Raw genomic sequence first — 20,662 nt, forward strand, 5'->3', positions numbered from 1 at the left:
ACAATTTGTTCATGTAAATGGGGAATCTTCTTCACAGACTAAGGTTAATTATGGAGTTCCACAAGGTTCTGTGCTAGGACCAATTTTATTCACTTTATACATGCTTCCCTTAGGCAGTATTATTAGACGGCATTGCTTAAATTTTCATTGTTACGCAGATGATACCCAGCTTTATCTATCCATGAAGCCAGAGGACACATACTAATTAGCTAAACTGCAGGATTGTCTTACAGACATAAAGACATGGATGACCTCTAATTTCCTGCTTTTAAACTCAGATAAAACTGAAGTTATTGTACCTGGCCCCACAAATCTTAGAAACATGGTGTCTAACCAGATCCTTACTCTGGATGGCATTACCCTGACCTCTAGTAATACTGTGAGAAATCTTGGAGGCATTTTTGATCAGGATATGTCATTCAATGCGCATATTAAACAAATATGTAGGACTGCTTTTTTGCATTTACGCAATATCTCTAAAATTAGAAAGGTATTGTCTCAGAGTGATGCTGAAAAACTAATTCATGCATTTATTTCCTCTAGGCTGGACTATTGTAATTCATTATTATCAGGTTGTCCTAAAAGTTCCCTGAAAAGCCTTCAGTTAATTCAAAATACTGCAGCTAGAGTACTGACGGGGACTAGAAGGAGAGAGCATATCTCACCCATATTGGCCTCTCTTCACTGGCTTCCTGTTAATTCTAGAATAGAATTTAAAATTCTTCTTCTTACTTATAAGGTTTTGAATAATCAGGTCCCATCTTATCTTAGGGACCTCATAGTACCATATGACCCCAATAGAGCGCTTTGCTCTCAGACTGCAGGCTTACTTGTAGTTCCTAGGGTTTGTAAGAGTAGAATGGGAGGCAGAGCCTTCAGCTTTCAGGCTCCTCTCCTGTGGAACCAGCTCCCAATTCAGATCAGGGAGACAGACACCCTCTCTACTTTTAAGATTAGGCTTAAAACATTCCTTTTTGCTAAAGCTTATAGTTAGGGTTGGATCAGGTGACCCTGAACCATCCCTTAGTTATGCTGCTATAGACTTAGACTGCTGGGGGGTTCCCATGATGTACTGAGTGTTTCTTTCTCTTTTTGCTCTGTATGCACCACTCTGCATTTAATCATTAGTGATTGATCTCTGCTCCCCTCCACAGCATGTCTTTTTCCTGGTTCTCTCCCTCAGCCCCAACCAGTCCCAGCAGAAGACTGCCCCTCCCTGAGCCTGGTTCTGCTGGAGGTTTCTTCCTGTTAAAAGGGAGTTTTTCCTTCCCACTGTCACCAAGTGCTTGCTCACAGGGGGTCGTTTTGACCGTTGGGGTTTTTACGTAATTATTGTATGGCCTTGCCTTACAATATAAAGCACCTTGGGGCAACTGTTTGTTGTGATTTGGTGCTATATAAATAAAATTAATTGACTGATTGATTGATTGATTCATTGATTGATTACATCAGACATGCTTGAACACTCGTGGGCATGCAAGAGTTTTTTCACGCCTGTCGGTTACGTCATTCGCCTGTGGGCAGTCTTTGAGTGAGGAGTCGCCCACCCTCTCATCGTTTTTTCATTGTTTAGGAATGGCTCAGAGACTGCTGCTTTGTTTGATAAAAATTTTTTCAAAACTGTAAGGCACAACTGAGTGTACACCATTCGATAAATTCAGCTGGTTTTCGTTGAAAATTTTAACGGCTGATGAGAGATTTTGGTCTGGTAGTGTCGCTTTAAGGACGGCCCACGGTGCCTGACGGCGATCTGTGCTCTGAGGCGGCGTCATCTCGCTGTTTCAACTTGAAAACTTCCACATTTCAGGCTCTGTTCACCCAGTAAGTCGTCAGAGAACAGAGAACTTGTAGAAGAAGTTGGCATGAGGAGTTTATTCGGACATTCCACTGTTAAAGGTCATTTTGTAATGAAAGAACGTGCGGGTAGAGTCGCATGTCGGGCCGCACCCGACCACGGGGGGTCGCGACAGGAAAAACACCTCCGTTGGAAAACTTAACCGGCAAGTTGGAACATGCCCAAGCTGTTAAACAATTTCTGAGTTACTCACTTGTTGAAAGCCATCAAAAGCCGCCTGAATTTTACAAGTGATTTTCAACACGGAGGTGTTTTTCCTGTCGCGGCGCACACAGATTTGCGGCGTCGTCACGGAAACGACTCAGCGAATTTGCTCGCACGTTCTTTCATTACAAAATGACTTTTAACAGTGGAATGTCCGCATAAACTCCTCATGCTGGCCTCTTCTGAATCTTCTCTGTTCTCTCATGACTTCCTGGGTCAACAGAGCCTTAAATTAGGATGATTTCAGATCAAAACAGCCAGACGACATCGTCTGGGAGCGCTGCGCGACGTCACGCTCCGTGGGAAGTCCTTAAAGCAACAGAAACACCCCATAATCTCTCATCAGCCGTTAAACTTTTCACCGAAAACCAGCTGAATTTCTCGAATAGTGACCACTCGGATATTCCTCACAGGTCCTGAAAAAAGTTTGATAAAGCAACGCGCGCCGTCTCGAGCAGCGTCTCAAACAAAGGAATTCAGCCGAGAGGGCGGGACCAGTGCTCACTCAAAGTCTGCCCACAGGGAAATGACGTCACCGACACGCGTGAAAAAACTCACGCATGCGCACGAGGGTTCAAGCATGATTGGTGTAATTGCATGTCATTCAAATCCATATAGTTTTTTTTTTAATAAAACTGCCGGTTAGTTTTATAAGATACCTCGTATATATATATATATATATATATATATATATATATATATATATATATATATATATATATATATATATCATATATATATATATATATATATATATATATATATATATCGTACGTTTTGGCTCCCAATAGGGCACTTTCGAACAACGTCATCCAGTGCTGGACCGCAGCCCCCAGCCAACCATGCCCACCGCCCACCGAGGAAGGCCGGTGGGGAGCCCCTCTCCGTAAGCCCCCCCAATAATGAGCCAAGCTCCCCTCAGCCCCCCCAATAATTTTGCCAATAATGTGAATAGCGACTGACATATTTGTGGATCTCAACTGCAGTTTTGCACTGAGAATATCTCAATACTGTGTAAGTGAGCAGCACGATGAATGTGTGTGTTCGGTGATCCACAAATGCTGAATCACACTTCACAAACAGAATTTTCAATTTTGCAAATAAACATTTATTTGTAAAACCCACACACAAGTTACAAATCAGAAATTTGTGTTTGTGGATCACAAAGCTCGTGTACAAATCAAAGGATAATTGTAAATCACCCTCTGTGCATTTGCAAGTATTAATGAGTCAAATTTAACTCCATACTCCAAAACTTTAGGTTTCCTAAATATTTATTATGGCCAGTCTTAAAACTTCACTTATCTTTATAATTTTATTACTGGTAAATTTTAGAATTGATTTAGATGAGATATATTTATTATCTCACACGAATATATCACAATTATCTGGGAACTACTTTTTGCGCAGGAATTCATCAAGCATGTCGGCCATAGCTGCGCACTAACACAGACTATACAGAAGCTGTATATCGTTGTTAAATTGGCAATAAATCTTTGATATAGACAATTTGTGTAAAGTTGATTCCATGCATTGTCTTGAGCACCATTTAAATGAATTCAGTTTGTGTACCTATGTGCAAGTTTACTGAACTTGCAATAATTCTAAGTGATGTCTCTGCCCCAACAAAAATTTCCTGGCACTGCCACTGGCAGGCATTCTGTTCATACGCTATGGTGTGAGCAAAATTTCAGGAGACACTATCACCTAAAATGTTGACTAAATACCTACAGTATGAGGAAGGTGATACATGGCTTCTGGTTTACCAGATGGACAACAAGACTGGCACACAGGTCCGATGGTAATCTCATCCACATAAAATCCTTAGAAGATTCCCTGACATCAGTGAGAAGCTGAATGTCGAGTAACTTCCTACTTTTAAACTCTGTTAAGACTGAAATGATGGTTCTTGGTCCAGTGACATCGGCATCAATTTGACCAGTTAACGCTTAGCCTAGGTTTGTGTGTCATACATCACACTGACAAAGTGAGGAACCTTGGGGTAATTTTTGATCCTACGTTGTCCTTTGACCTCCACATTAGAGCTATTATGAGGACTGCTTTCTTCCACCTGCGAAATATAGTGAAGATTCGTCCCATCCTGTCTATGGCTGATGCTGAGACCCTGATTCATGCTTTTATCTCTTCTAGATTGGACTACTGCAGTGTTCTATTTTGTGGTTTATCACAGTCTAGCATTAGGGGTCTCCAATTGGTTCAAAATGCTGCTGCCAGAGTTTTGACACAAAGCAGAATGTTTGGCCACATTACACCCATTTTGGCATCTCTTCACTGGCTTCCTGTCCCAGTGAGATCAGATTTTAAGGTTCTGTTAATAACCTATAAAACTGTGGCACGGACTGACACTCCCTACCTAGCTGACCTTCTTAAACCCTACGTACCAGCCTGGGCTCTGTGTTCTCAGGGTGCAGGACTACTTTGTGTCCCTCGGGTGAATAAAGAGTCTGTGGGTCACAGAGCTTTCTCTTATCGTGCCCCTGTTCTGTGGAATGATCTCCCTGCATCAATAAAACAGTCAGATTCTGTAGAGACTTTCAAGTCCAGACTTAAGATGCACTTATTTTCCCTTTTGTATGGCTATCATACTGGAATAGTATGTTACTATGCTTTATACTCTTTCAAAATCATTTTATTAGTAAACACAGCGGACCACAGCCTCAATTTTATCTAAATTCTGGGTCTTTTAGTGAAGTTAAGGGCTCGTGGCTGGAGATCACCTTAGTATTTCTTGTGTTTTTCTTGTTGCTTAGTGGTGATAAATTATACTGTATTTGTTGTCTTTCTGATGCCTGATTCAGTTTTTTTCTATCTGTTTGAGGTGCGGCTCCATCCAGAGATGGGTGTGGTGTCTGTTTCTGCAGCCCTCCTGTCCTGTGCACCAGCAAAATTTCCTGTTCATTCATTTTGTAATTTGTGTCTGTAGCATGGCCCAAGCAGAGGATCACCCCTTTGAGTCTGGTCTGCTTGAGGTTTCTTCCTCAAATCAGAGGGAGTTTTTCCTTACCACTGTTGCTCTGGGGGTTGGTAAGGTTAGATCTTACTTGTGTGAAGTGACCTGAGGCAATTTTGTTGTGATTTGGTGATATATAAATGAAAATAATTTGAAATTGAAAGGTGATGGTGTGATTGTTCCAGAGATGTCTGCACTCATCAAACTTTCTTTGCAAGACATTCATGAAATCATACTGCAAAAGTATGGAGTTAAATTTGCCTCATTAACATTATTTTCAAAACAAAATTCTGTTTGTGAAGTGTGATTCAGCATTTGTGGATCACCGATTACACACATTCATCGCGTTGTTCATTTATGCAATATTGAGACATTCTCAGCACAAAACTTCAGTTGAGATCCACAAATATGTAAGTTGCTATTCACATTTACATCCAGTAGATGGCAGTGTTGTTCTATGCATTTTGACGGGCGGGGGGCGGGGTGCAGTGCGACGAAACACCAACAGGAACCAACAGGAACCTGACAGGAGCCGATAGAAGCCTAATTCAGCCTGTAGGAGTCGTTGCATACAAATGATTTCCTCCTGCTCCCAGAACAAAATAACAGGATGCTGGTTGTTCAATACATGATATAAAAAAAATCTGTTTCATAATCTTTTAATGACGTTTAGTGCATGCTGTCTTCACGTCGATTACACGCATAGACACGGTGTCCAACAACACGCCGTAATGCTGCGTTCACACTGGATGCCACGTGAGTGATGGTGGCGACAGGTTGCCATGAAGGTTGTGGCGCCACAAAAGTCCAAGCCATGCAGTGATACCCGATGGACGTGAATGAAGAGATTTTGAGCAATTGGCGCGTTTGTGGCGCGATATTGCATCGCGTCGCCCTAGTGATGACCAATCAGGGACTAGATATTCAATCAATTCAATTCAATCAATTTTTTATATAGCGCCAAATCACAACAAACAGTTGCCCCAAGGCGCTTTATATTGTAAGGCAAGGCCATACAATAATTATGTAAAACCCCAACGGTCAAAACGACCCCCTGTGAGCAAGCACTTGGCTACAGTGGGAAGGAAAAACTCCCTTTTAACAGGAAGAAACCTCCAGCAGAACCAGGCTCAGGGAGGGGCAGTCTTCTGCTGGGACTGGTTGGGGCTGAGGGAGAGAACCAGGAAAAAGACATGCTGTGGAGGGGAGCAGAGATCAATCACTAATGATTAAATGCAGAGTGGTGCATACAGAGCAAAAAGAGAAAGAAACAATGCATCATGGGAACCCCCCAGCAGTCTACGTCTATAGCAGCATAACTAAGGGATGGTTCAGGGTCACCTGATCCAGCCCTAACTATAAGCTTTAGCAAAAAGGAAAGTTTTAAGCCTAATCTTAAAAGTAGAGAGGGTGTCTGTCTCCCTGATCTGAATTGGGAGCTGGTTCCACAGGAGAGGAGCCTGAAAGCTGAAGGCTCTGCCTCCCATTCTACTCTTACAAACCCTAGGAACTACAAGTAAGCCTGCAGTCTGAGAGCGAAGCGCTCTATTGGGGTGATATGGTACTACGAGGTCCCTAAGATAAGATGGGACCTGATTATTCAAAACCTTATAAGTAAGAAGAAGAATTTTAAATTCTATTCTAGAATTAACAGGAAGCCAATGAAGAGAGGCCAATATGGGTGAGATATGCTCTCTCCTTTTAGTCCCCGTCAGTACTCTAGCTGCAGCATTTTGAATTAACTGAAGGCTTTTTAGGGAACTTTTAGGACAACCTGATAATAATGAATTACAATAGTCCAGCCTAGAGGAAATAAATGCATGAATTTGTTGTGTGGGCCGCTGAAGAGGAGGTACTGCTGGCCCACCACCACCAGAGGGCGCCCTGCCTGGAGTGCGGGCTCCAGGCACTAGAGGGCGCTGCCGCCTTGCAGGAGCAGCCAGAGTGACAGCTGTCACCCATCACCTGCGACAGCTGTCATCAATCATCGGATCTGCAGGGGTATATCAGCAGGACGGCATCTCCACCTCATCGCCGAGATATCGTTCTACCTGAAAGGTAATATCCTCAGCCTGACAGCTTGATTGAAAGCCTTTTTTTGTGATTTTGTGAGTGATAACAGACTTTTTCTCCAATGAGAGGTGGAGGTAGCTTCCCTGCCGTGCAGATTGCTGGGTGCAGACGCACCCACGTTTAACTGTGTTTTTGTTCCTCGCAAGCAGTACCAGGTCCGACACGCGGAGGCAGTGGCCACCTGGGAGTTCGGGACTTGGCGGCTCCAGTATTCCCGGGGTCTGGTGGCGGAGGAAATCGTGTGGTTCCGGTTCTGCTTTGGACAGGCGTCTCCTATCCTCGAGCCTGCCCACACGACACCTTGTAATTTGACCTTCGATCTATTGTGTGATCTGTTGTGTTTGTTGTGCACGTTCGCAACAGTAAAGTGTTGTTATTTGACCTATTCCATTGTCCGTTCATTTGCGCCCCCTGTTGTGGGTCCGTGTACTTACACTTTCCCAACAGAATTAGTTTTTCAGCATCACTCTGAGACAAGACCTTTCTGATTTTAGAGATATTGCGTAAATGCAAAAAAGCAGTCCTACATATTTGTTTAATATGCGCTTTGAATGACATATCCTGATCAAAAATGACTCCAAGATTTCTCACAGTATTACTAGAGCTCAGGGTAATGCCATCCAGAGTAAGGATCTGGTTAGACACCATGTTTCTAAGATTTGTGGGGCCAAGTACAATAACTTCAGTTTTATCTGAGTTTAAAAGCAGGAAATTAGAGGTCATCCATGTCTTTATGTCTGTAAGACAATCCTGCAGTTTAGCTAATTGGTGTGTGTCCTCTGGCTTCATGGATAGATAAAGCTGGGTATCATCTGCGTAACAATGAAAATTTAAGCAATACCGTCTAATAATACTGCCTAAGGGAAGCATGTATAAAGTGAATAAAATTGGTCCTAGCACAGAACCTTGTGGAACTCCATAATTAACTTTAGTCTGTGAAGAAGATTCCCCATTTACATGAACAAATTGTAATCTATTAGACAAATATGATTCAAACCACCGCAGCGCAGTGCCTTTAATACCTATGGCATGCTCTAATCTCTGTAATAAAATTTTATGGTCAACAGTATCAAAAGCAGCACTGAGGTCTAACAGAACAAGCACAGAGATGAGTCCACTGTCCGAGGCCATAAGAAGATTATTTGTAACCTTCACTAATGCTGTTTCTGTACTATGATGAATTCTAAAACCTGACTGAAACTCTTCAAATAGGCTTCTAGTGTAATGAAACTTATTCCCCACTGCTGGGTAGTCCAACAGGGTAAATGTAAATGTTATTAAAAAATGATCAGACAGAAGGGAGTTTTCAGGGAATACTGTTAAGTCTTCTATTTCCATACCATAAGTCAGAACAAGATCTAAGATATGATTAAAGTGGTGGGTGGACTCATTTACTTTTTGAGCAAAGCCAATAGAGTCTAATAATAGATTAAATGCAGTGTTGAGGCTGTCATTCTCAGCATCTGTGTGGATGTTAAAATCGCCCACTATAATGATCTTATCTGAGGTCTGAAAATTCACAGAGAAACTCACAGTAACGACCAGGTGGACGATAGATAATAACAAATAAAACTGGTTTTTGGGACTTCCAATTTGGATGGACAAGACTAAGAGTCAAGCTTTCAAATGAATTAAAGCTCTGTCTGGGTTTTTGATTAATTAATAAGCTGGAATGGAAGATTGCTGCTAATCCTCCGCCCCGGCCCGTGCTACGAGCATTCTGACAGTTAGTGTGACTCGGGGGTGTTGACTCATTTAAACTAACATATTCATCCTGCTGTAACCAGGTTTCTGTAAGGCAGAATAAATCAATATGTTGATCAATTATTATATCATTTACGAACAGGGACTTAGAAGAGAGAGACCTAATGTTTAATAGACCACATTTAACTGTTTTAGTCTGTGGTGCAGTTGAAGGTGCTATATTATTTTTTCTTTTTGAATTTTTATGCTTAAATAGATTTTTGCTGGTTATTGGTGGTCTGGGAGCAGGCACCGTCTCTACGGGGATGGGGTAATGAGGGGATGGCAGGGGGAGAGAAGCTGCAGAGAGGTGTGTAAGACTACAACTCTGCTTCCTGGTCCCAACCCTGGATAGTCACGGTTTGGAGGATTTAAGAAAATTGGCCAGATTTCTAGAAATGAGAGCTGCTCCATCCAAAGTGGGATGGATGCCGTCTCTCCTAACAAGACCAGGTTTTCCCCAGAAGCTTTGCCAATTATCTATGAAGCCCACCTCATTTTTTGGACACCACTCAGACAGCCAGCAATTCAAGGAGAACATGCGGCTAAACATGTCACTCCCGGTCTGATTGGGGAGGGGCCCAGAGAAAACTACAGAGTCCGACATTGTTTTTGCAAAGTTACACACCGATTTAATGTTAATTTTAGTGACCTCCGATTGGCGTAACCGGGTGTCATTACTGCCGACGTGAATTACAATCTTACCAAATTTACGCTTAGCCTTAGCCAGCAGTTTCAAATTTCCTTCAATGTCGCCTGCTCTGGCCCCCGGAAGACAATTGACTATGGTTGCTGGTGTCGCTAACTTCACATTTCTCAAAACAGAGTCGCCAAAAACCAGAGTTTGATCCTCGGCGGGTGTGTCGTCGAGTGGGGAAAAACGGTTAGAGATGTGAACGGGTTGGCGGTGTACACAGGGCTTCTGTTTAGGGCTACGCTTCCTCCTCACAGTCACCCAGTCGGCCTGCTTTCCCGGCTGCTCGGGATCTGCCAGGGGGTAACTAACGGCGGCTAAGCTACCTTGGTCCGCACCGACTACAGGGGCCTGGCTAGCTGTAGAATTTTCCACGGTGCGGAGCCGAGTCTCCAATTTGCCCAGCCTGGCCTCCAAAGCTACGAATAAGCTACACTTATTACAAGTACCGTTACTGCTAAAGGAGGCCGAGGAATAACTAAACATTTCACACCCAGAGCAGAAAAGTGCGGGAGAGACAGGAGAAGCCGCCATGCTAAATTGGCTAAGAGCTAGTAGCTACGCTAAGCTAGCGGATTCCTAAAAACACGCAAAGTGAATAATGTGTAAATAATTTAGAGGTGATTCAGCAGAAGGAGTGCTTTACTTAAGGCACGTAAAGATTACACTGGGAAACAAATCGTAATCTAGATAACTAGATCAATCTAACTGCGCAGATTAAACAGCTAACAGATACAGAAAAACACCGCTGTGCTCCGGAACAGGAAGTCATACAATACCGCAGTGAGAGCCAACCACCAGTAGAGGCCTACTACATGTCGACACACAGACATACACATCAATATACTATTCACTTATAATTATATTTATATAGTACCAGATCACAAGAAAGTCGAATCAAGGCACTTTACGCCAGTAAGGACTAACCTTACCAACCCCCAGAGCGAGCACTAGGCAACTGTGGTGAGGAAAAACTCCCTATAAGGAAGAAACCTCAAGCAGACCAGGCTCTTGGGGGTGACCCTCTGCTTGGGCTGTGCCATATATACCTATATACATACTTATATACTTTACAAACATCAATATATACATACATATACACAGTCACTTATATACATATACACCTACCCATATCTATATATCTACATACGCATATACATACCCACACATTCAAATATACAATGAGTCCCACTTATAAATTGAACATTCCATATAAATCAAATTATATTTGCTTCTTTATGATACTTAGACATAATGTTCTTTTTGAGTAGTTTCTTAAATCTTACTAAGGTACTACTCATTCTAACCTCTGTTGAACATTTGTTCCATTTCCTCACCCCAACCACAGACACACAAAAACCCTTTACATTTGTTCTTACTGGTGGTTTCATAAAAATTACACAACCTCTTAAACTATATCTGGATTCCCTCAATCGGAACAGACTCTGGACATGTCTCGGTAAGGCTTGGTTTTTCGCTCGAAATAAAGTTTGAATTGTAATGTAATCGACCAAATCTATGAATTTTAATAAATTTAAAGACACAAATAGAGAATGAGTTGGTTCACGATATTGTTTATTGCAGATGATTCGTATGGCTCGTTTTTGCAAAAGGAATATTGGATTGGTATTTGATTTGTAAGTGTTTCCCCATGACTCAACACAATATGTCATATATGGTACCATCAGAGAACGATATAAAGTAAGTAACCCTTCTTGCGGCATTAGGTCTTTGGCTTTATACAAAATGGCTATAGTTTTTGACAATTTTGATTTCACATAATTTATATGTGGTTTCCAGCTAAGTTTATTATCAATTATAACACCTAAAAATGTATTCTCTGTTACTAACTCAATTTCCTTATTGTTTATAGTTAAATTTTTACATTTGGGTGCCTGTTTATTTCCAAATATAATACATTTAGTTTTCCCAAGGTTGAGTGACAACTTATTAGCGTCAAACCAAACCTTAAATTTTTCCAGTTCTTTCTCCACTATGTCCAGAAGCTGTTCAAGATTTTCACCGCTACAGAACACAGTTGTATCATCCGCAAAAAGGACACATCTCAGTGAACTCGACACCCAACTTATATCATTTATATAGATTATAAACAACAAAGGACCCAGCACTGAGCCCTGCAGCACCCCACATGTGACATCCCTGAGTTCAGAATTTGTATTATTGAATTGAACATACTGAAATCTGCCTTGTAAATAACTAGCTATCCATTCATATGCCAGACCTCTGATTCCATATTTCTGCAGTTTAATTAATAGTATTCCATGGTTAATTGTGTCAAACACTTTCTGTAAATAAAAAAAAAAACACCTATTGTGTATTGTTTATTGTCAATTGCAGTTGCTATACTTTCCATAAAGTCCATCAAAGCATGTGATGTAGTTCGAGACCTTCTGAATCCATATTGTTCTTCACAAATGATGTTATGCTTCAAATCATTTAATCTTTTAGCAAATATTTTTTCCAAAATTTTGGAAAATTGTGGCAGGAGTGATATAGGTCTATAATTAGAAAATGTGTGTTTGTCACCAGTTTTAAACAGAGGAATTACTTTGGCTATTTTCATTTGAGAAGGAAATTTACCAGTACTTAGTGACATATTGCAAATATAATTGAATGGTTTTACTATACAATCAATAACTTTTTTTAATAAAGCCATATCCAAATTATTAAAATCAGTCGATTTCTTACTTTTTGAACCATGAACCAGATCAAGTATTTCCCTTTCATGCGTACCACCAATGAACATTGAAACAGATTTGTTAAACGTTGAATTATTTACCCAGAAGTTATTAGTTGATGAGTCAATTTTACTGGCAAGATTTTTACCCACATTAACGAAGTATTCATTAAAGTGTTCAGCAATAGACTCGTCGTTATCAATCGTGATGTAATTGTTACTCTGAAAAAATGAAGGATAATCTCTAGTTACTCTATTCTTTTTTACTATTTCATTTAATATGTTCCATGTGTTTTTGATGTTATTTCTATTTTTGACAAGTAACTCATTATAATATATTTTTTTACTGAGTCTCATGATATTGATTAACTTATTCTTATATGTTTTATACTTACTTTCAGCTTCCTTAGTTCGTAGTTTTATGAAATGTTTATATAGTAAGTTTTTCTTTTTACATGCCCTCTGAAGCCCCTTAGTTATCCATGGTTTGTTGCTATATTGATTTCTATATATTTTGTCAACAAATGGACAGTGTTTATTATACAAACTGGAAAAAATGGAGATGAAAGCATCATATGACCTGTCAACATCATCAATCAGACAATGGATTAATAATTTTGGAAACGGAATGGGCCAACAAACCTGGGAGCTAGTTTCCTGGGCAGTCCTTTAAGCGGTTAAATGGCAGATTGAGAGCCAAACCTTCTGACCAGGCTCATACAGTGGTGCAGGAGTATGTCTACGGTCCACAGCAGATTTGAAGGCCAGCGATGATTGCAGCAGAGCTCTTCTTGCCCACTCCCAGGTTCGTTGGCAGCGGAGAATGAGACTGAGTGCAGATGGAACAGGAGAAGTGGACACTGTGGGTGGAAATAGAGAGGGTTGACCATGAGGCTGGGTGTTGTGAGGCGAGAATGTGGAGCCCTTTTTCTAGTTCCTGACTGAGTCTTTCAGACTATCTATTGGCCTGTGGATGGTAGCCTGACGTCAAACTGGCAGTGACCCTGAGGAGACGGCAGAACTCCCTCCAGAAGTTCAACTCAAACTTGGGTTCCTGGTTGTACACAATATCCTGGGGAAAACCATGAAGTTTGAACACTTGTGAAAGCATAACTTCAGCTGTTTCTTTAGCTGAGGGGCAGGGGAATAAAATAAACCATTTTTGACAACCTATCTACCACAGTCAATACCACGATCTTGCCCCTAGAGGGCGGAAGACCGGTTACAAAATCTACCATTATGTGAGACCAACGATGACAGGGTACAGGCAACGGCTGTAAATAACACGCAGGTGGACAATTAGATGACTTGTGAGTATCACAAAATTGACAAGCATTGATATATTCCGTAACATCCTTTGACGAACCAGGCCACCAGAATCTCTGCTGAATTACATAATATTTTTAATACCTGGGTGGCAGCAGAAGCGACTGTCATGAGCCCACCTGATCATGTCCCCCCTGAGAGCAGCTGGAACAAAAAGTTTGTCATTAGGACAACCCGGGGAACACGAACATCACCTGCAGCAGACTAGACTTTTGGACTCAATTTCCCAGGTTCATGCCGAAACGAAACAAGACGCTGGTAAAATGGTTCCCGGATCAGATGTTGTGTCAACCAGATTGCCCTGATGGGATAATGTGTCCGTTTTTTTGAGCCCAGCCGATATGAACAAATTTGAAATGGCTGAGAAAGATTGCCCACCTAGCTTGACGAGAGTTGAGATGCTTGGCTGTACGCAGGTATTCTATAATTTTATGATCGGTGAAAACCAAAAACGACATCTGTACCCCATCCAACCAGTGGCACCACTCCTCCAAGGCCACTTTCACTGCCAACACTTCACAGTCTCCGATGCTGTAGTTGCGCTCAGCTGCGGTCAAAAACAACAACAACAAAACCCCAAAGTGTTCTGTAAAACTGTCAGGTAATGGAATGTATATTTTATGGCAAATGAGATTCCATATAAAAGCGATATTTATGTTTAATTTATGTTTTTTAAGTTTTTGAGAACTGACTTTCTTATGACACCTAAAGAAAGCAAATATATTACCATATTATGAAAGTGAAATGTCATGTCTGAGCACAGCCACAATTACAAACCATTCTCGAAAAGTGAAAGAGTTTTTCATAATGTTAAAAAAAAAGGTTGAGTCTCCGGAACAGTAGGGGGCAGTAATGGATTACTTACGGCATGTCGTTTCCTTGACTTTTTTAAAATGCGCATGCGCGCTATAAACTTCCTTTTCCCGGTGCAGCGGCGTCCAGCCCCCGTTTGTGGCTCCGTGCTCCTTTTTAAGGAGACATAAAGACTGCAAAATGGTTTGTAATTTCTCCCGATATGTACCTGCATCAGTCCTAAGGAAGTCAGTCTTGTGCCTTTTGGGGTCAGATGTGAAAAAACATGTCACGTACGGTCAGATGGAGGTAGATTAAGTCTGGTTAACGCTAATGCAGGGCTCTTTAACGTGGCCTAATGGCTGCCTTTACAAACCTACTGCTTCCTGAGTAGTATTTCTGAAGTGGGACGAGCTCGTTTGTAGCCCTCCATGACCTTAAAGTTTCATGTCCGTACAACTTCACAGACTCCTTAGCATTCATGCTAATATTCTCGTTGGTTTCCATGGGCTCTGCTGTTAGCATAATGTTAATAGTCTATCTGGTGACAATGACAGTACTGTTAACTTTGACACAATGTGGAAGTTGATCTTTAACCTTGTTGTCATGTATGTTGCTGATTTGCTGCACGTGTTGTTGCAGGGTTTTGTCAAAGTGGTGAAGAACAAGGCCTATTTCAAAAGGTACCAGGTCAAATTCAGGAGGAGGAGAGGTAATTGACACATTCACGTGTGCTTTCTGTTTTTCTGCGACTCTGTTTAATTTCAGTTTACTTTATAGAGGGAAAGACTGACTACTTTGCTCGCAAACGCCTGGTTGTGCAAGATAAAAACAAGTACAACACACCTAAGTACAGGATGATCGTCCGCTTCACTAACAGAGACATCATCTGCCAGGTGAGTGAAGAACGCACACGTTAGGTGGACTTCAGTGCTCCGATTGTGACATCGAGGTTGTTGCACGCCACTGATGTAAACATTTGCATTTCTCACCATTTCTGGGTCTCGTCGAGCAGAGCAAAGACGTGTCTGTGTTGACTTTCTGTACTTTTTGTTAGAGGATTTTCACATGCTGTCAAAACTCCGTCCACCCTTGGTAACATTGTGTTGATCATTCTTACCCACAACATTATTGTTGCTGTGGCAGTTTGTCTTGGTTGTGATTTTGAAGAGCTACTTTGAATAATACAATATGTCAGTGCTGTTAAGACATTGTCATGGCTTACTGTATAAAAGCACACGCTTTGTGGGATCGGTGCAAAGATCACACCTTATCCTACAATTTTATCCTAAAGTATAACGTTGAATTTATTTCACAGAAGTTGGCAAATCAGTTGCCTCACTTTACTCAAGACAACTTTGAAATACACATAATTAACAGTATATTAACAGTATATTCATTTAATGTGGATTTTTACTTCAGATGTGACTCAACTTTTTCTTCGGGTTTTTCTGTATGTTTCTCCATCTAAACGAAAAGACATCAGTTTTAAAAAAAAATCTGGTTATTGATATGGTGCCTAATGCACGATCATCGATAAAGCATGACATCATGGCATTGGTGCTTTACAGGGAGGCACTTGATGAATTTCAGGCCCAAAAACTAAGGTTAGGGTTGTGGATGAACCGTGATGTTGGGTTCTTTAAATAACAATTGGTGCAGTGCAAACACCAGTTTGTGGTTTGTGTGCAGTACCACATCAAAAGCAATGGGGAAAAAAACAACAACAACAAAAACAGTGTGTCTTAATAAAAGATAAATCCCTTCGGCTGTTCCCTTGTTTGCACTCGGGGTCACCACAACAAATCCAAGGTGGATCTGCATGTTGAATTGGCAAAACGTTTACACCACATGCCCTTCCTGATGCAGCTCCACATTACATGGAGAAACATGGCAGAGGTGGGGTTTGAGCCAGTCGCTGACTGACACCCCCCCCTCCCCCACAAAAAAAACAGTCTGCCCTGCCTTCACTGTGCATGCATAACTATGGAGCGTCAGCAGCGTCATTTCAGAGCATCAGCAGCGATTCACCGATTATTACCTTGTTTCTGCTTAAAACTGCACTCCAGTCATCATCTCTATCTATCTCAGTGACAGATATCTGACGCTTTTGTACAACAATCATTTCCACATAAATTGAGCATTATTTCATAATAAAAGACAGGAGACTGATGAGCGCACCACAGCAGCACATCTGAGTCTGACGTACTGCTGCTGAGCCTGTATCATTTTGGAACATCAGTAGCAATTCACTGATTGACTAGTTTCTGCTGACTGTGGAATGATTTAAGAGCGTTTAATTTGTCATCTGATGGTTAATAATCACATTATTTCCTTTGATCGCTTTGGGTGTAGAAAGTCAGACTCGGTCAGTCTCAGATGCATGCGCAGTGAAGGCAGGGTGGACCAAATTTTAGAGGGGACCATTCTGTTGGCATCACGGGGAACCTTCCACACTGAAACCATGTAGACTAAACACTTGGCCATCACCCCTGCCAAAAGCTAGCTTATCAACATGCGTTGTAAGATAGCTTGTTGTTGAAACGTTATATATCACGATATAAACTTAACTGTTAAAATTATGTATTTCTGAATGGGTCCCTTAGCAGATCAATAAAAAGACAACCAAAAAAACAAAAAGATATAATGTAACTTTGAAAACATTTATTGTGCAGATCTCAAAATTACAGGTACAATTTGCCGGAAGGTACATCTAAGAAGCTGAGATTTGATGTTTTGGTGAAAAAATTAAATACATTTATGGTCAGTGAAGTTTCATCTCTTGAACACTAGATGGCACAGCCTCTCTGAATACATGAAACGCTTTCAGGACTGTCACTTCCTCATTTACAAACCTCAACAAGAAACCACCAAAACATTTTATAAAAAAAATACTTAATTTACTCATATTTGAAGGCAGTCTGGATAAATTGACATTACCTGGATCATTTTGTCTTTCTAATCTGGTTAAAAAAAATAAAAACCCTTGTGGCACTTTCTCAAATGTTTGATTCAGGTCCTCCAGTGCGTTGGCTGAAATAAATAAACGACTTTGCAAATATCAGCCACAGAACAGGCATCTTACAAATTTACATGAACAGCAGTGAGAGTCAACCTCAGCTCAGAACACCCCTCTCTGCTGCAGCAAACTGGTTCACACACACACAGCCACTTCAGAGCAGTTGTCTTGGATCGAAAAACTCCGCCGGCGTTATTGCAATTAGTCTGTGGAGTCCAAATCTCTACTGTCGGCCAAAATTATACGGTGTACCTGTTAAACTGGCTATACCGTGCAGGCTTAGGCAGTAATATGATCTTTGTTTTAATTCATATTTTCTGTCAATTACAGAGGTTGATCACTTTATTAATTCAATTGTTTGATTGCAAGAGATTTACTGCCCTTATGTAAGCAACTAGTATTGGGCAGTTTATTTGGTGCTTGCGGAGTTGTCATTTTGTTTGCGAGATAGTGGTGTCATAAAATGTTTTTAGATTTTTGATGAGTATTGCAGTGACGAAAGTTTTCTGGAAATGACTGGACATCTGGGTTTTTACTCACGAGATGAACTTCTCTGGGTTATTTTGATAACATGCATCAGAATCCATTCATTCAGTTCTACCCCCAAACAGTTGATGGCGGTAATGTGCTATGTTGGGTTTGCAACCTGCCAATCTCCAAAGAAGGGTTATTTTGTTTTGGGTTTGGGAATTTATTAAGTCATATTTTGGGGGACTGCGCTGTGATTCTCCTAAAGATTTCCTTTTTGTGGACATGAAAAGTTATGAGCTGCGTTTTTCCTCCAGTAATCATACATTAAGTGGACTAAATGGGTGATGCTCCCAGCTGCTAAAATTTTTTTTTACTATCAAGTAATCAAAGGAAAATAGCACTGTGCTGTTTCATATTTCTTTATATTTTAAGAAATGTATTTCTTGTCCCACATCAGAAACATTTCAGCATTTGCTGAATGAATCTACCAGACTAAAAAATGTACACATTTCATACTATTTTGACTAAAAATAAATGCCCAAGGTTCCTTATAATGTTAATAAAGAAACGCCCAGTGTGAAAGGGGCTTAAGCGGTTGTTGATGAGTGAGCGAGTGTGAGTAATCATCTCTAGTGCTAGTTAATTGTTATTGGTGGCGCTCCAAACATACTTTGTAAAGTTGTGTGAGCATGTTAATTTTCTGTCTTGTGTTAATGTTGGAACTATTAAGACAAAATAATGTTTTAACATGACTTTTAAAGATTTATCTCCAAGTCTTATTTAAGTCTTATTGACTACACATCAGTTCGCATATGAAATCCACTTTGTCATCTCGTAAATTGTTCTGTTTGAGGGTTTTTTTTTTTTCTCAACGGAAAATTGGTGTAAATGATCAAAAGCCAGTGAATTGTCTTCGTAGATTGCATCCTCAAGTCTCCTGAGTTTTTAACATTCTCTAAGGGCTTGTCCACATGGAAACGGAACCTTCCTTATACGATCTTTTTCTTTGTCATTTTCAAAGTGTTCCATAAAAACTTCACCTTTTCAATAAATATCTTTGTCCACACGAAAATGTTCAAAACACTGTAGTGCATACGCCAGGCCTGTATATGGCCCTGTAGTACTTATACAAAAAAAAAAAATCAAAGAGAAGACATGGTGCGTGTTTGTAACTGGTGTAAGGAGCTAATCCATGTAGCTGCAGAAGCTAGAACTTTTCAAAGCAGCACACAGAGTAAATATAAAGTCTTAATCTGTAGGGATGTGAATCATACATGATTCAGTTCCGATTCTTGGGGTGACGATTTGATTCAAAGAGCTCTGAAAAATAATTGTTACTTAAAAAATTTTTATGTTTAAGAAAATGCAGCTTTGCAAGGTTAATCAAGTGATTCTAGATGTAAATTTACTTATCTGCTTTGCTCGTTCGTTGGCTGGCAGTTTAGTGAAGCGCTGGTCAGTAGTCGGCAGAGACCGCTGCTCCCCTCTTTTAGCTCCGGTTGATGGTGTCGCATGTGGGCTTGCGGATTTGAAGTATTTCTGAAGTACTTGACTTTCATTTTGCAGATTTTGCACACTGCATACGTCATGTCAAGCTCCTCCTTACGCAGCAAATAATAAAATCCAAAATGCGCCCAAACATTTGCCTTCAGCAAAGACTGTGCTGGCTGAATTAGCTCTTCGTCCGCCATGCTAAGTTGCAGCTCACGAATGTTTGAAGCACGCCGGACCCCCCCCCCCCCCCCCCCCGCGTGTACGCTGTAGTATGGAAACCGTTGCCTGACAAACAGTACACGCAGCGAGTAAGCAAGAAAATGTTTTAAAAAATGCTTTTTAAAAATCGATTCTTGGACAATTTAGATAGATTCAGAATCTTAATAAATAAGAATCGCGATTCGGACGTGAATTGATTTTTTTTTTTTTTTTTTTTTTTTTTTTTTTTTTTTTTCCCCCCCCCCGGCACCCCTATTAATCTGATCTGTTGCCTGCTTTGTGCTAGATTCATCATCACAGCCTGACAAAAGCATGATGCTCTTGTTTTGGAAGACCACATCTGGAATACTTTAATTCCTTATCATGGAAATTACTTGTGAATAAATCCCTTTGGCATTTGTCTGCAACAAGTGCATTTCTTAGCATGAGTCGGTGTCGCCGATCCAAAGTCCCCTCTGCCTTCACTGCGCATGTGTCATTTCAGAGCATCAGCAGCAATTCAGAGTATCACCTCGTTTCTGCTTAAAACAGCTCTCCAGTCATCTTTGACAGATATCTGAAGCTTTTGTACAACAATCATTTTCACATAAATTCAGCATTATGTCATAATAAGATGGGGGAGCGATCAGAGCTCGACAGCAGCACGTCTGAGCCTGACTCTCTATGTCCAAAGCCATCAAAGGGAATAACGTGATTTTTAACCATCAGATGACAAAGTAAAACCTCTTAAATCATTCTAAAGTCAGTTTTAAGCAGAAATGAGGTGATATTAGTGAATTGCTGCTGATGGTCCAAAATGACGCATGCACAGTGAAGGCAGGGGGGACCGATTTTAGGGGGGGGGCATTTGGTCTGCGATGCCAGTACATGCCGGTGCTTTGTCGCTCCACCAACAAGAAGAAAAAATAACTTGAGTTAAGAGCTGAAAGTCCATTCTGCAATTATTTAATTTGTATCACAGCACTCCATTTATTCATGATCAGCACTCACCACAGCCATCTGCAGTTTAGTCAGTGTACTGCTAACGATGAAAAATAAATCCCATTAAGGAGTCACCAAAAAAGAACACTGTCGCCTTGAGGTCGACTGGTATTTTGCTAAAA

At 40.8% G+C, this 20,662-nt stretch overlaps 1 protein-coding gene across 1 annotated transcript in view; it reads left to right on the top strand.

Annotated features, from left to right (window-relative positions):
- Positions 1 to 14,466: 14,466 nt before the first annotated feature.
- LOC117519381 (60S ribosomal protein L5) overlaps positions 14,467 to 20,662 on the top strand; it is a 39,500-nt gene continuing 33,304 nt past the window's right edge. The window contains exons 1-3 of the mRNA XM_034180726.1: positions 14,467 to 14,560; positions 14,999 to 15,068; positions 15,137 to 15,252. Coding sequence (XP_034036617.1) covers positions 14,558 to 14,560; positions 14,999 to 15,068; positions 15,137 to 15,252 — 189 coding nt within the window. The 5' untranslated portion in view covers positions 14,467 to 14,557. The remainder of the gene's footprint in view (positions 14,561 to 14,998; positions 15,069 to 15,136; positions 15,253 to 20,662) is intronic.

This window comes from Thalassophryne amazonica, chromosome 10, assembly GCF_902500255.1.
Source record: "Thalassophryne amazonica chromosome 10, fThaAma1.1, whole genome shotgun sequence".
Classification (NCBI taxonomy): Eukaryota; Metazoa; Chordata; class Actinopteri; order Batrachoidiformes; family Batrachoididae; genus Thalassophryne; species Thalassophryne amazonica.